The sequence below is a fragment of the Carassius gibelio genome, chromosome A9, assembly GCF_023724105.1.
Source record: "Carassius gibelio isolate Cgi1373 ecotype wild population from Czech Republic chromosome A9, carGib1.2-hapl.c, whole genome shotgun sequence".
Classification (NCBI taxonomy): domain Eukaryota; kingdom Metazoa; phylum Chordata; class Actinopteri; order Cypriniformes; family Cyprinidae; genus Carassius; species Carassius gibelio.
The window spans coordinates 21,784,017-21,801,080 of record NC_068379.1 but is presented as its reverse complement, the minus strand read 5'-3'; the positions used below and the strand labels follow the sequence as shown (position 1 = coordinate 21,801,080).

The following is a 17,064-nucleotide window of genomic DNA, read 5'->3' as shown; positions in this document are numbered from 1 at the left end:
TTGTACATTTTTTTCATTGTAAAGCATTGTAAGGCATTTAAACAATGAGAAACCACAAAACGTTGTTCTGTGGATCTGGATTGAACTACTTGCCATATAAATGGAATAAGTTTGGTAGTATGGCAATTTTTATGACACAAATGACTGAATGGGTGGAGCTTTGTGGTCCACGCGTTCTATTTCTTGCATGTATGATGAGTCGAAATAGCTTCTTTTTTATTTGAACTTTACCATTGTGTATTTTCAATTAATTTACTTTTTTAACGTTTTGTGATTGTACTTTTCAGATAGGTTTACGAATTTTTATGAATTTTTGCAAACCGATTGTAAAGCAGCAAATACAGAAGTGGCACGAGGTGTTGGTTAGTTTTCTCTGCGCTGTTAAAGAAGTGCCAACCACAGTCTAGGTGAGGATTTCTGAGGTGAAATGCTGTTTTATGTCATACAAATAAATTGTTCATTTGGGAGTCACACTTGTGTTGTTCCGAACACGTGAAATATAACTTTTTCTTATTGTTAAATAATATTTTTTATTTTGCATTTTGAGAGAATTTCATGGTACTGATTAATATTTATGAAATAATTATGATCCATTTTTGTGTAATTGAATGAATATATTTTTGCTCTCATAAAATGTATATTACTTTTCAATTATAGCAGCATTTCATGTTAAAATAAAAACGATGCCTTTAAAATACAACTTTTGGAGGCAGATGTTTTTTTCTAGTTGTTTTTAGACAAATACTTTTAAGTTGTGGATTTGTGTGTGTATATATATATATATATATATATATATATATATATATATATATATATATATATATTTAGACATTCTCAAAGACAACTTTTCGTAAATATATATATATATATATATATATATATATATATATATATATATATATATATTTATGTTTGAAATGTCAGTTTTTGTATTAATATTACTACATTTAAACCTGAACACTAAGACTTTTTGTTACACATAACACACTCTGTACATTTTTTTATAAATTCACACATGATTATGTTTTAAAAAAGTACCCAAACTTATAATAAACAATATTTTGTATTTAAATGCCAGACAAAGGAGGACAATGGTTTTAATTTTGTTCTCTAAATATATTTAATTTCACTTTATCAATCAAACAAGGAATCATTAATGAAAGGATGGAGCTATTTCCAATTTTTATTAAAAAGTAATAAACATAGACATGAAAAATCTTAGACCTTTTCCGTGATTCCAATGAATTATAATAAAACACTGCTTATTTAGAAGTTTTGTCACACATATTTAAAGTGACAGGTATGCTAAGAACTCAAAGTAAAAAAAAAAAAAACATTTAAATAGTGTGCTGATAAAGAAAACAATACTTACACGGTGCTAATATCTTGTATTACAAAAAACAGACAAGAATTATTCTGCAAAGTTTCAAATAAAACAAAAATACAGCTGTAGTTAAACATTTTTTATCACAATCATTTCCTCAAGAAGTGCATATGAAAAAAATAAATCCGTTAGCAGAACTTTGCCAAGCTATTTAAAAAAAAGAAGTCCTGCTTTTGTCACAATTATTAATTTACATGCTTCATAATACAAAACACCAATAAGTTCATCACATTTCTGCTCCCTTTTGTGACAATGTGATCCACCAGCAGAAGAGTCCATTGGCTGCACCAGAAAACCTGAATTTCCCTCGAGTCAGGGCTGAACTGATTTAATGATCAGTCTGGTGAAGTTTCCTAACAGATGCCAAGTTATGGCCGTCCACCAGGATTCAGCGTGAGATTAGCCATGAGCTCATGAACCGCTGCAAATATTGTGCACTCTCCTGTTGAAACAAAAAGGCAAGCATTAAAATTGATATGTAAATATAGAAACATTAAAAGTTAAACAAATAACTGAGAAATATTATATTCTAATTTCCATATCAATTTAAATATCCATATTCAACAAAACAGATGGGCAAACCTTGTCGTGGGGGATGGTGCTCGTTGAACCTCCTGAGGATGGAGCTGACCATCAGGGCCGCGGCTCCCGAGGAGCTGTGCTGGCGGGGGATATCAGCCTGCTGGGTCAGTCCAGTGGCCATGTCATACACTATAGGCACTATGATGCTGATGGGCTCCTGGGGAACCGGTAGCCTCTGGGTCAGCTGGAGCTGTGGAAGAGTATCACTTTAAGTTAATACATGTTAGGAATCCATAGTAAACTCAAACCACACAAGTTGCTGGGCATACAATGGCCGGAATATTCAGAATTCAGGACGTTGTCATATTGAGTGAGATCATATTTTTACCATTGGGAATTGGTTGTATAGTGAAAGGAGACATTGCAAGCCAGAATGGAATGATTGAAGCACTTACAAAAAAGAGCATCTTGGTTTTCAGCACCACAGCAATGGTTCCTGGAGGGGCGATGGGAGGAGCGCTGGGTGGGATGGTCAGACAAAACTGCACATTCCAATTCAACTGGGCCGCTTGGTCTGGGAACTAGAGGAAAAACAACGGGCCAGTGAGCTTCCAAATTATACAATTCCACTCAAAAGTTCAGTAAGTGTTTATTATTATTATTATTATTATTTTGGAAAGAGGTCTCTTATACTAACCAAGGTAAAAACAGCAATATTGTGAAATATTACAATTTAAACAGTCCACATTTTTTTTTCTAATATAATATATTTATGCAATTTATTCCCATTATTGCAAAGCTAGATTGTTGCTTAAAGCTTTACATTTTCAGGAGCCATTTTTTCAGTCTTTAGAGTTACATGTTGTTTCAGAAATCATTCTAATAAGATGATTTGGTGCTTAAGTGTTACTTTTTTTTTTTATTTTTTTTTTTTATTAAAGACAGGTCAAAATAACAGCATTTATTTGAAATCTTTACTGACCATATTAATGTATCCTTACTAAATAGAAGTATTAATAAAAAATCTAATTGACCTCAAACATCGGAAATGTAGTGTATGCTTGCACCAAAAAAAAATAAATAAAAAAATACACAAACATGAACGTGCTTACCAACTCCAGTTTCATGATGCGAACACAGTCTCTGAGTATGTTGGTGGGAGCTCCCAAAAGTTTTGTGAAGGCATTTAGTGTGTTGTATTTAAAGGGTGGACCTGCAACCTATGATGAAAGTGAAAGAGAATGATTTGTATTTGCATGACTGCAGAATACTTGGCTCGATGTTATTGACAAGATAGCCGCTGAGTGTACTGATTTGCTTTAAAGATAGAAAGAAAATAATAATAATATGCACATCTTATTAGAATGCTAATGCACAACTAACAGAATATCGAAGATAAGCATTTTCAAACTAGATTTAAGCAGGTAGTTCCAAACTTACATTAAACCAATGTTGATAAATCCGGATGAACAGGACATTCAAACAAACACATTACAATTCTTTCAGCTGCTACCTTCCAATACATAAACTGAACAAGAGAAAATTTGACCTTCATGATAGTTAGTGAGTTGATGCAGTGGATTTTTTTCCTACCCTGGTCTCAAAGAACTTCTCCAGGACCTGCAGCTCCTCCTGTGACCAGTGTCCAGTGTTTTCTGGTGTAACTTTCAGCTGCAGAGTCTGGTAGGTTTTGGGGTTGAGAGCCACCCTACATTTAAGTACTTCCGTCTTAAACATGATGACGCCTGGTTCGTTGGAGTTCACAATAGTAAGCTGTTAAGAGAAGGTAATCCAGAGTGATGCAAATACAGCGTATGAGCAGAATCATATCACTCTGATTGGTTAAACGATGTGGTTATAACATGTTAACGGTTTCTGACTCACATTGGGTTCTAACTGTATGATTCTCTGCAGGTGCCGTCTCATGATGACAGAACCCAGGAAGCGCTCCAGAGGTGAGCACAGGTAGCTGCCCGCCAGCCCTGGCACGGGGCATGGCATGGGTGAAGGTAGAAGCAGCACATGTAGTTTGCTGTGGGTGAGGATGGTGGGAATAGAAGCGGCCCAGGACCGCTGTGGCAGTTTACGGGGGGGAGGCATTGCCTGTGAACCTAAACACACATAGTATTTGACTGAACAAATTCAACTTCTGCTTATTGTTGGAAGTCATATATGTACTATTTAAAATAGTTTCTTGAGCACCAAATTCAGCTTTGCCATCACAGAAATAAATAAGTATATTCAATTTACATTTTATAAAAAAAAATAATAGATTTTTTTTTTTTACTTTGGATAGCATAACAAATGCCCAAAACATAAAAAAAAACCTTTAAAAATCAAATTTTTTTAACATCTAACCTAGGACAAAATAAGTAATTATCGGGAGGATCTAGGTTATATTTTACCCCAAAATCGCAATAAATACCGAGTCATCTATTTGTGATGTCTACATTCACAGCCATCAAGATATGTTTCATTGCAGCAAAGCCAATTAAGCAGAAATCCTCTAGCTGCAATTTAATAAAAATTATACAAAATCATGTGGAACAAAAATATATATTTAAAAAACAATAAGTAATAGGATAGGATAGTTCAGTCTTTAGGCTCTGTGGACTTACTGGTACCAGCTCGAGGAGAGTGGGATGGGTCTGGAATAGGTGAGTGCAAAGAAGGGTTGCCTGGTGACATGCCAGGGATTCGTGCCCCGGGGGAGGGTCCAGAGACCTGCGGAGATCCTGGCCAAGGCCCAACCCTTGGGCTGGCGGACACCATCGTGTAAGGTGAACTAGGGTCAAGAGTTCCTGCAACACAAATGAAAGACATTTGGACCATAACTCACCTTCTCAAGGAGACTCAGCTTCCATTGATGTACACAGATTTTACTCAATGGCAGTAACAGTGCTCAACACAACCCCACAAAAACACACATCCCTGCTGTGAAGTCAGAGCTGCTGAATTTGCTGAATTTGTATGATTAACAAAAGGCAAGCGAGATTTAAATTGATGATTCACTTTAACATGAATTCAACTGCAGGCCAATTATGATATTTTGAAGCATCAAAATGTACTGAATCGTAACACTGCAACTAATGTGAGAAAACCGACATTATTGTACAAAAATGATAGTATCATTCAAAAGTTTGTGGTCATTGGTCAGTAAGTTTTTAAGAAATTAATGTTTTATTTATTTTATTTTACAAAAACATTTCCAATTAATATAGTTCTTTTGAACTTTCTCTTTCACCAGAGAATCCTAAAAAAAAGCTTTCAGCTTTCTTTCTTGAGCACTAAATGAGACTGATTTCTGAAGGATCTGGAGTAATGACTGCTAAAAATAAAATAAATAATTGCATCTTAAAAATATATTATAATAGCAGTTATTTAAATTGTAATATTTTACAATATTACTGTATTCTTGAACAAATTAATGCAGCCTTGGTGACAAAATAAAATAAAATAAAATAAAAAATACTTTTCCATTGTATTTTTTTCCCTTGCATTTAATTGTGCATATGATTCAGACATAGATGTTTTGTTTTCCCAGTCCCACCAGTCAAAGAAACAGTGAAGTGATAAATAATACAAAAAGTATCAAGCAAGTTCTCATTTAAGCCGATTACATCCTCCATGCAGAACGTCAGTAGGAAAAAATTCAATGTCTTTCACCAGCCCATCAAAGATTGAAAGCCCTGGACCACAGAGGTAAAAAGGAAAGCTAATCAACCAAGCCCTGGATCCAGGCCCCTCGTGCACTTACCATGAGGGCTAGCAAAGTTGGAGGTCTGCCCCATAGAAATGCCCAGAGAGGAAGGAGAAGGAGTGGGCCCAAAGGGAGAAGGGGCCCGCAGAGCTCCGCTAGGGGAGTTGGCTGCGTGGATGTTTCCTGCACAAAATTAACCAATCAGTGTCCTCATCAACATCTGACAAGAGCTCGTCTCTCCCATTCCTTAACGCTCACTTTCACACACGCTGCAGCTAAAGCGGGACAGGAGTTGCAGACCCCGAATGGAGAAGGTCAGACATATGTATGACTTTGGGCAAGCTTCTCTGTGAGGTTGCATGATGATAGTGTCATCAAACACACTGACCGGTAAAAGCATGCATACCAACAGACAGGAAGAGCTGGTGATGAGTGGGACACCAATGAGAAAATGCTTCCTCTCCTTTTGATTCCCTGACTCCATGGTGGCGTGATCAGGATGGCACAGGCAGCAAAATGACAACATTTGACAAGATAGAAACACATATTAATATACCTGGAGACTGTGTTATCATGGACGGTGAGGGAGGCACATGGTACGGGTTGGGGGGTGATGTGAGGGGTGGATAAACCCCTCTGCCTGGAGGCTGTGTCTGGGTGGGGGGCATGAAGGTGTCATCCATGCTTATCGGGGAGGGAGGGTTGTCGTCCTCGTTGACCGAGCGTCTGCGGGCGTCTTGGTTGCTATCCACAAACATGTTCAGGAAAGTCTGCGGAAAATCATTGGAATGACTTGAGAGTGAGTAAATGATGACAGAATTAGCTTTTTGGGTCACTATCCCTTTAATTTATTTAATATATAATATTTTTGATCCACACACCTTCAGTCCAGGGGCAGGATAGAAACCTTCAACGATCTTGGTATTGTCAAAAAGACTATAGGCCCCGTCACGGATAGCCACCACACCTCTGCTACGGCAGTAGATGTCAATGCAGTACATGTTGCGGAAGGCCAGACGGATGTGAGTGGGTGACTGAGGCAGGATGGAGAAGCACTGGTATGCCGTATTGGTCCTTTGGGTGAGACCCAGCATAGGCACTGTGGGTAGCTTGTTGATGGCATTTAGAGGAGCTTGGGTGTCTGAGAGGACCTGAGAACAGACAAGAATGTGAAAATACTACCAGCAGCTACTAATCAATAGCAATAGATTGCCAATATCCACTCCAAATAGTTCAGTTATTTGATGTTTTAAGAACATACTGACAATATGTTAAAAGTAAATAAAAATACAATATGGTGAATATGAATACAAATACAAATAATACAACTACAAAATACAGTTCCAATGGTCAGTGACCGCTTGAATTGTAGTAAGTAAATGAAGTATGACGTTACCTGTAGAAGTTGTACTACATTGGGTGTCTTGTTGAACATTTCTTGAAGTTGGTGCAGAATTATGTTGTGACAGTTGCTACAGCCTGAATTGGGCCCCACTGTCCCGAGGGCCAGATGGTAACGCTGGGTTACTGAGTTCCACTGTATCGTCACCTGAAAGAAACAGGAACGTGTAGTAAATGAAACAAGTGTGATTTCAACTAAATCACTAAATAAAGACATTAAGGAACTTTAACATCTGCATTTCAACAAGATGAAAACAGGTTTTTACCGAGCTGCCTTTGGTGTTGCCATAGCATAGAACCAGCTTCCGGTAATTGTACAGCCGTATTTCTGAGAAAAGGCTCAAATAGGAGGGCATTTCTGGAAAATTTCATTATTAATTATTAATTACAAGCAATTCAAGTTCTTCAAACCATTCATAAGTGAAGTATTTTTTCATACCTATAATAGCATTCAAAGGTTTGGGATTGGTACAATTTTAGTTTATAAATGAAGTCTGTATAATCAAAAATTAAAACAAATATTTCAATATAATGTATTGTATTCCTGTGAAGGAATTTAAAATCGATTTAATGATTAAATACTTCAAATGTACTATGGCACCAAAAGAATACAAATCATAACTGGTTATCACAAAAGCTCAAATTAAAATGTAAGAGATGCAATTTAACTAGTTAGTACAGAGGTATGTACCAGGTAAAGCACGTGAGAACTCCAGCACACATTCATAAAGCTGATTTATACTGTTCCAGTCGTTCAGGAACATCTCCACCACCTTCCTGCCACCCACCGGCTCCGAAAGGGGATTCTCATAAGTCAGGTAGACATGCCGCGTGGAAGCTGAATTGAAATAGACAGAAAAAATTGTAAAAGACACATACCATAGTGTTTAAAAAGCTGTTAGAGGTAAATTAACGGTCTTATTACCTTGCTCTTTGTTGGCTGTGCTGTTGAGTGGACAACCTGAGAAAACCAATTCTGCCACCCATGTGCGATTATTCCGGCCCTGCAGTCTGAACGTACAATCCAGCAGGGAGCGCTCCAGAGCTTTTCTCGTTTCCTCACCCACTCCCTTACAAGGTGGAACTCTGAGGTAGAGAAGGAAAACAATTGATAAACTACCATCAAAAGTTGGGGTCCGGAAGACCATTGTGAATACTTTGTATACTAATTTTTTTTACAATTGAAAAATAATGTTTTAATCTATTTTAAAATAAAATGTATTCTTTTGACATCAAAGCAGCCATTACCTGATGCTCAATAAACATCTCTTATTATCAACATTTAAATATTTGTGGAAACCATGATACATTTCTTTTTTAATTTGTTGACAAACAGTTTGAAAGAACAAGAATTTATTCAAAATTGGAATCTTTGGTAACATAATAAACATCTTTCGATATCAATTCAATGCATCCTTGCTAATTAAAAGTTGATATGCATCTATCATATGTAGCAGTCTGGTTTAATAACTTCAGAGATGCTTGAACTGACAACCAGAGAGAAATCTTACTTCAGAATACGTATGGCGTGGCTACAGCCGTCTCCTTCGACCTGAACCCCTTGATGAGGAACCTCCATATTGGACAACTGCGAGAATAAAAGACCGTACAGTAAACACAAAATGTGACACTTACAACGAATAGCTTCAGATAATAAAACACTGCTTCCACCATCTAAAGGATATGCAGTACCTCACAGCGTAATCCGATGAGAGGCATGTTGGTGTCACACATGGCCACCAGGTGGGCCAGCTCCTTATTGAAGGCACACATCTCTCCAGACCTCTTGGGTTTCTTCGGTTCAGTGGCACTTTGCTCTCCTGACAACTACGGAGTGACCAAAAAAAGAAAGCCTTCAATACATACAATAGAAAAGCTGAACAGCAAATGTTGAACACATGTTGAACACACAGCTCAGTATATTCCCCGTTGAGTATCCAATTACCTTCCTCTTTGCCCCGGGACGAGCCATTCGTCCAGAAGAAAAGTCCTGCACAAGCTCCTCCAGGTTGGGCTTAAACTGCTGCAGCAGCTGAGCAGAAGGCAGCCCATCCTCACTCTCAATCGGACTCACAGACAGGAAGTAGTACTTATACTGGAGCTCTGTTGAATTGCTGGAAACATCTAACATCTCGACCACCTGAGGAAAGTCGAGATGTAATGAAATGTTTAAAGTTTACTCACCCAAAGCCTCCAAGTGTGATATAAACACATTAAATATTAGTAAGTATTTACAATATAGTATTGTGGGAGGCGGGTGAGTTTGATGAAGAGGCGATGCTTTGACAGGTTGCCCACAGGATGTGTGGTTAAGTTAGATAGGTGGAGAGTGTCTGTGCACAGTGTGGGAAGATGTTTCACAGACTGTCGACATCTCTGCTCGCCCAACCAGAATCTGTTCAAAACATAGTAACATCAGCCACTGTCACAACATGAAGCACACTGAGAATTGGTAGCTTTGGCTGCTTACTTTAGCTGTTGTAACCATGTGACGATGCGCTTCATGTCATCGTTAATATTCTTCTCGATATCGTCCAACATTGACTGATCTGGAAAGAAACAAGCGAGGCAAGTTAAGCAGTTGATTTGTTCAAATGATCTGATGCGTATCCGATGGATATGTGACTAACCGACTCCATAAAGCATTGGCTGAAACATTCCCGAGTGCAAATCGACGAATATGTGGAGGCACTCAGATCGGCCGCAGGGCTCCAGGATTGGTATGACTAGTGTGGGCAGTGCTGTCTCTATGAAGGCTGAAAAATAGACACACCAAATAAATGAATCCTCTTAATGCATATAAATTAAAATAAATAACTGATATAGATTTCTGATGTTTTCTAGTTGAAGAAAATATATATATAAAAAAAGGAATGAATATAAAGAACAAAAAAATATATATAATTTTAAATGTGCACAATATTATTTTATGTACAATAACAATAATAACAGCAATAAAATAGATAATTTTGATATTTGCTTCCTTATACAATATAACACAGCCTCTCTTAATTTTTGCTTAATTGGTGTAAATTAATTTAGTAACCAAGCAGTAGACAAAACACTATATTCCATCTTTGAAAAAAATCAAATAAACACAGCAAGCACAATCATGGTGAAGGTCCTCGTAGTGTAAAATACTCACAGTTATCACTAGGGTTACTACTTTTGAGGATGGCTTTGAGTTCTTGCAGTTTCTGATGCGAGCGGGCATGTACACTATCGATCAAAAGCTTTTCAACTGAGAGATGATCAATCTGAAAGAACAGCCCACAAACAAACATTACAGTTATTATACAGAACCATTCAAAACATTTGAATGTTTTAGAAAAAAGCTTTACTTATGTGAGAAGCTGTTACTCCAAACTTCTGTGTCAAACGATCAATCAGAAATCACTCTAATATACAGTGCTCAAGAAACATTCCTTACTATTACCAACTATCACTTTTGATCAAATTAATGTAATCCTTGATGAATATTTTAATAGTATTCATTTCCCACAGACTCCAAACTTTTGAATGGCAGCATATATAATCTAAAAAAGCCCATACAATGGAGATTATTTGGAGATTATCAACAAAGGAGATTATTTTAGCCAATGATACTCGCCTTCATGGCTCTTTCCATTAATCTGGAATCACAGGCAGGGAGTGGAGGCTCATGGGAGATCTGTAATGGCTTGGATCCATCCGTCTCATCAATTCTGATGGTGACTTTGTGCACAGGTGCTGTGCCAGTCTTTCTACCCAGGACCTGTTGACTGAAAGACAAAAATCATGAGATGCAAAACCAAGAGAGAAAAAATAAATTAAACCTCTGTAGCAAATTTTCAAACCTACTTCCAGACAGACAACGTGAAGCACTTGGCAGGGACGTAGCGCTCCACCTGCACTAGATCACCCCACCGTTCTCTGATCAACATCAGAGTTTGAGAGTGTAACACCTCCAGCTGTAGTGACAGGCAAAATGAGTCTAATAACATTTATTAAAGAAAAAATTTCAATTTGTTGGCTTTTTGTCACTATGATTATTTTTGTACAACAAAATCTATGTATTTAACCCCAAGCATGGGCTGTTAATTGAGCAACAAATCAAGTGTTCTACTAAAACACAGAAAGCAATCTTAGTCTTGATCTGAAAGGATACGGAGGCAGTTGTACATGTCCTGAAGAGGCTTGTCATCTCCAAACAGTCGAGACTGCACCAACTCATGGATATAATTCACCTGCATGCTGTGTACCAATGCCCGGCCATCTAAATAAATGATATATTAATACTTACTAGTAGTACTTTAAAACATTATTTATTAATAAGTATTATTAATACACTTTTATAATTATAAATTAAAAATAAACACTCCCATTCAAAAGTCTAACTTTTTTAAAGAAATAAAATTATTATTCAGAAGGGATGCATTAAATTGATCAAAAGTGACTTTTACACTGTTACAAAAGATCTGCTTCAAATAGAGCTGTACGATTATGACAAAATCATAACTATTGATTATTCCCTTACACTGTAATTGTGATTATTAATTACAATTGTCACAATTTACATTGAATGATTTTAATACCATTGTATGAAGCAACTGCATGCCATATTTTTATATGGAAATAAACAAGCTGAAAAAACTCAAACTTAAAAACTTTTATTGCTTTTCTATAGAATTAAGCCTCAAATTTGCAAATATACATTGAATTAGTTCTTTTAAAAAAAAGTAAAAATATGCATGGTATTATAATGTTATACTAAAACTAAAATTAAACAATGACGAAAAACCCTAAAGATAACCTGTAGAAAGATAGAAAAATATATTAATTTTAAGCATGCAAATATTATTAGTGGACTTTGAACAATTAATGGCCACTTTGAACGATTACGTAATTGTGGCATGGTAATTGTAATGACAAATTTGATTAATTGTGCAGCCCTAGTTTCAAATAAATACTGTTCTTTCTATTCATCAAAGAATCCACAACAATATTACACAGGACAACTGTTATAAGTAGTTCCTGAGAACTAAATCAACATATTAGAATGATTTCTGATGGATCATGTGACACTCAAGACTGGAGTAATTGGCTGCTATAAAAAAAATTACAACATTTGAAAATATATTAAAATATACAAATCAAAGATTTTACTCTATTTCTGATCAAACAAACAAACACCGACATTTAAAAAATAAATCTTACTGCTCCAAAACTTTTGAATGTAGAGTAATTAAATAAAATATGTAAAAGAATATACAGGTGCTGGTCATATAATTAGAATATCATCAAAAAGTTGATTTATTTCTCTAATTTCCTTCAAAAAGTGAAACTTTTATATTATATTTATTACACACAGACTGATATATTTCAAATGTTTATTTCTTTTAATTTTGATGTTTATAACTAAAAACTTAGGAAAATCCCAAATTCAGTATCTCAGAAAATTAGAATATTGTGAAAAGGTTCAATATTGAAGACACCTGGTGCCACGCTCTTAGCTAATTAACTCAAAACACCTGCAAACGCCTTTAAATGGTTTCTCAATCTAGTTCTGTAGGCTACACAATCATGGGGACCTTGACAGTTGTCCAAAAGATGACCACTGACACCTTACACAAGGAGGGCAAGATACAAAAGGTCATTGCAAAAGAGGCTGGCTGTTCACAGAGCTCTGTGTCCAAGCACATTAACTGAGAAGGGAAAAGATTTGATAGAAAAAAAAGTGTACAAGCAATAGGAATAACTGCACCCTGGAGGGGATTGTGAAACAAAACTCATTCAAAAATGTGGGGAAGAGTCACAAAGAGTGGACTGCTGCTGGAGTCAGTGCTTCAAGAACCACTACACAAATACATATGCAAGACATGGGTTTCAGCTGTCGCATTCCTTGTGTCAAGCCACTCTTGAACAACAGACAGCGTCAGAAACGTATTGCTTCAAAAAGGACTGGACTCCTGCTGATCGGTCCAAAATCATGTTCTCTGATGAAAGTAAATTTTGCATTTCCTTTGGAAATCAGGGTTCCAGAGTCTGGAGGACAAGAGGAGAGACACACAGTCCAAGTTTCTTGAGGTCAAGTGTAAAGTTTCCACAGTCCACATTGATGGTTTGGGGTGCCATGTCATCTGCTGGTGTTGGTCCACTGTGTTTTCTGAGGTCCAAGGTCAACATAGCCGTATACCAGAAAGTTTTAGAGAATTCATGCTTCCTGCTGCTGACCCACTTTATGGAGATGCAGATTTCATTTTCAGGACTTGGGACATGCACACAGTGCTAAAGCTTCCAGTACCTGGTTTAAGGACCATGGTATCCCTGTTCTTAATTGGCCAGCAAACTCACCTGACCTTAACCCCATAGAAAATCTATGGGGTATTGTGAAGAGGAAGAAGCGATATGCCAGACCCAAGAATACAGAAGAGCTGAGGCCACTATCAGAGCAACCTGGGCTCTCATAACACCTGAGCAGTGCCACAGACTGATCGACTTCATCCCACACCGCATTGCTGCAGTAATTCAGGCAAAAGGAGCCCCAACTAAGTATTGAGTGCTGTACATGCTCATACTTTTCAGTTGACCAAGACTTCTAAAAATCCTTTCTTTGTATTGGTCTTAAGTTATATACTGAATTTGGGATTTTCCTTAGTTGTCAGTTATAATCATCAAAAACATTTGAAATACATTAGTCTGTGTGTAATGAATGAATAAAATATACAAGTTTCACTTTTTGAATGGAATTAATGAAATAAATAAACTTTTTGATGATATTCTAATTATAATGACCAGCACCTATATAATTGTTTTATATATATTTAAATAAAAGATAAGGAAAACAAGGGTACAGGGGTTCCATGACATATTATTTATTTTGTTTTATTACACATTGAGTATATCTTACCTCCAGTTTCCTTGTCTTCAACTAAAATCTCTAGTTTAAGAAGTCTCCAAGGGATATCAGGATCATCCCCCATCACTGTCAGTGTGGCTTCAAATTCCCCCTCAACTCGAAACTTTACTCGCCCATTGGCTTCACAGGCAAAGAGATCATAGAAACAAATAAGATCATTTAGAATCAAAATAAAACACACCAAAAATAAAGCAGAATAATGTTTGGAAACCTCTACTTATCTACCGGGAAGGACAGATTTTGCCCTGTAACGTGTGGAGCTTGTAACTTACCCACAGTTAAGTTGGCCAGCTGTGGGGGCAAGTCAGTGGTGACTAGCCTGTGCCGCAAGATTTGATTCAGCTGATTTAACGTGGTCTGCTTCTCTGTTTTGGTTATAGGGTCAGGAGGAATAATTTTGTCCTGAAAAAAATAAAACCAATGCCGTTTATTTCCCATTTATAATATCCACTTGAACACTGTGTTTGACTACTTACTCGGATACACGTGGGCAGACGTGGGTAAGAGCCTGTGGTCAGTACATCAATGGCGAAAGGGATGGCAAAACTAGGCAAACGGGCATGCACCAAGGCATCCCTGGCCAGTGATGCCAGTCGGTCAGCCGTGTCAACAAATAAATAGGCTTGCTGATCCAGAAATGATGAGATCATCTGCAAACAGAGTGAAGAATGAGTACTACAACAACAAGAATGAAGATAACTCGGATTGGAAGTGCCAAATAAACCACGTACCGCACATTTCTCCACCTTCCCAGCATTACTTGCCCATTTCACAAGAGCAAGCAGACGTACAAAGAGCTGCCGTGTCCGACTGGCAAACTGAACAATTTCGATTTTCCTGTAAGATATGGTTTAGGTCAGTTACATTCATATGCAAACATAATGTAACTCAGGGGTTCTCTGTCTTTTAGAAGCCAAGGAGGCTCAAATCCTGTGAGGGACCACCATCCTAAAATTTGAAAAGGGATATATACAGTTTTATGTATAAGGATTTAATTTGTATTGTAAAGAATTTATGTTATCAATATGTTTAGAATATTATTTGGTAAATAAATAACATAATTTTAATTTGTGTTTCTGTTCATTATAGCAGTGTACTTTATTATTACTTATTTATATGTATTCATTCATTCATTAATTTACTTTATTTATAAACATTTATATTACTTATTTATATATTTTTTTAAATAGTAAACTTTTTTTTTTTTTTTTACCTTTTTTCTGTAAACTTTTCCATGAACCCCTAGCACTGCCTTGAAAACTCCTGGTGTAACCAATATTACATTCATGTTTTTGAGAATATAAGTTTCTTACCTTTCCATGTCTGTTTTTCGAGGAAGTCTGTGAAAATCATAAAGACATTATTAAACACTATCAAATATAAAATGACCATAATGACAACAGAACAAGAAAATGTGTATTTCCATAAATGCTCTAATTATAGCAATTATAATATCTTTGATATCAACTGACTTGTTCCACAGATAAAACATAACACATGTGTCACCTGCCAATATCCACCATACATTCACTCAGGCTGTTATAAGCAGTCACCATACAACTTTTTCAACCACTTTTCAATGACAAATTCGCTATGGATAACCAAATACACATATCCAGGTAAGAAGTCATACATGGGTCAGCAACATCCACATAATATATACACTCCAATATAATCTCTACAAACTTGAAATCAAAATTTATAAATGAACACTTGTCAAGGAAACATAAGGGCTACTGCTAAACTAAATCTAGCTTTAAGCATGCCTGACCATTGACCATCAGCACAGAGCAGGTCTGGTCTCTGATGAACTCACAGCTCAGCCAGGAGAGTGATCTCATGGTAGGTCCGCTGCAGCAGGAACTCGATCAAGAGGCTCAGTCGGACTCCTGGAGCTGCCGGGGCTCCCGGAGGATGCTGGGGGGCCGACGTGAGACCCCCGGCGGGGACCAGCTGCCCGTCCGAACCGATTTGAACTGGAGCCATCTTAAAATACAACCGGAGCGATGTACGTCCACCGACCCGAGCCTTTCCCCTCGCGATTACCGCAAACTAGTTCGAGAGAATATTATAACACATTCGTCCTAAAGTTTATAGGGGGCGGAAACGATTTCAAGCCATGGAGATGAGAAGAAATGAGTCTGTTACATGTTAATATGTGGAGAGATGGAGCCCCGCCATCACTCACTGGAGCTGAAGCAGGAAACAAAACTCTTTTTTTCCCTAAATGGCGCTGGATAAATTATTTAAAATAAAAGTCTAAACGACAAAAAAATGTGATTTTAAAAAGATTTGATTTGTTTTATTTCCGTTCTATTTCTTTCACAGTACATACAAACGGAACACTAAGTTATTTTTTAAAAATACTTTTTGTGTCAATGAGGAGTCAAATAAAAAACTTTGCAACAGTAGCTGCTGTTAGGGGACCTTTATTCTGCCAAGGTACACGGCCGGACAGAATATCCGGTTTAGAATTTATTCGTAATTTGAAACAACAAGCATGGCAAAATAAAACAAACTAATTTTACTAAATTTATGCTAAATATTTTTCTCAAACAACTAAAGTACTATTTTTTTTATTTATTTATTTATTTTTTGACCAGGACTTCTGAAAACTAAATAAGAGAGAACAATAAATTATGGATGAAAAAAAGTCCCTTTAAATATTCTTTAAATAGTCTTTGATGAAATATCTAGCCAAAATAATAATGTTATTCCAAAACCACATTTATTCAAATGTTTTAAATATTGTGTTTGGGTTATTTTTGCGTGCACTTTTATTTATAAATCTAATCGGTATTGGTTGGTTACTGTAGTAAAAAGTGAAACCAACTGATAAATATTGGTGCAGTTCATTAAGAAATAAATAATAAATTATTCATAATAAACATATGCCTCTTAAATATTAATTAAATTATTAAAAGTAATTTAATATAATAATATATCTAATATGGTTGGTCTTTGCCCAGTATTTCCATAGCTTTCCAACAATCCAATCACCTGCTCGGAAATTTACAGGAGATCAAATGAACTGCATAAATTTAGAAACTAACGAACTGAGTTTCAATATCCTCCCCAAAAATAATAATAATACTATAAAAAATAATAATTCAGATGGTTAAAACGTTAAAATAATACACCTAACAATACACCTACACA

General features: G+C 36.4%; 1 protein-coding gene across 2 annotated transcripts; it reads right to left on the bottom strand.

Annotated features, from left to right (window-relative positions):
* Positions 1–1,157: 1,157 nt before the first annotated feature.
* On the bottom strand, positions 1,158–16,339 carry LOC128019971 (mediator of RNA polymerase II transcription subunit 14). Of its 2 annotated transcripts, XM_052606430.1 has the most exons (30): positions 15,722–16,339; positions 15,219–15,245; positions 14,637–14,742; positions 14,382–14,555; positions 14,178–14,307; positions 13,897–14,025; positions 11,155–11,262; positions 10,848–10,980; positions 10,618–10,768; positions 10,153–10,264; positions 9,638–9,763; positions 9,478–9,556; positions 9,243–9,402; positions 8,953–9,147; positions 8,700–8,834; positions 8,519–8,595; positions 7,933–8,093; positions 7,699–7,845; positions 7,274–7,365; positions 7,003–7,155; positions 6,488–6,757; positions 6,163–6,376; positions 5,664–5,789; positions 4,525–4,707; positions 3,791–4,017; positions 3,500–3,679; positions 3,019–3,126; positions 2,362–2,487; positions 1,967–2,156; positions 1,158–1,826 (listed from the first exon to the last, which is right to left on the bottom strand). In XM_052606430.1, exons 1-30 carry the CDS (start codon positions 15,889–15,891, stop codon positions 1,753–1,755), a joined length of 4,263 nt encoding a protein of 1,420 aa, XP_052462390.1. In that variant the 5' UTR covers positions 15,892–16,339; the 3' UTR covers positions 1,158–1,752. The 2 variants fall into 2 exon arrangements, with proteins under 2 accessions (XP_052462390.1, XP_052462391.1); XM_052606431.1 differs by lacking the exon at positions 5,664–5,789 and having other exon boundaries at positions 15,722–16,120.
* Positions 16,340–17,064: the final 725 nt, after the last annotated feature.

Bases quoted from the DNA above. Each gene is read 5' to 3' on its own strand.
- LOC128019971 (XM_052606430.1), bottom strand. From the start codon at position 15,891: ATGGCTCCAGTTCAAATCGGTTCGGACGGGCAGCTGGTCCCCGCCGGG. The intron at 3,680-3,790 runs GTGAGTCAGAAA...TTCTCTTAACAG, and splicing joins TCATACAGTTAGAACCCAAT to CTTACTATTGTGAACTCCAA. The intron at 2,157-2,361 runs GTAAGTGCTTCA...ACTCTTCCACAG, and splicing joins AAACCAAGATGCTCTTTTTT to CTCCAGCTGACCCAGAGGCT.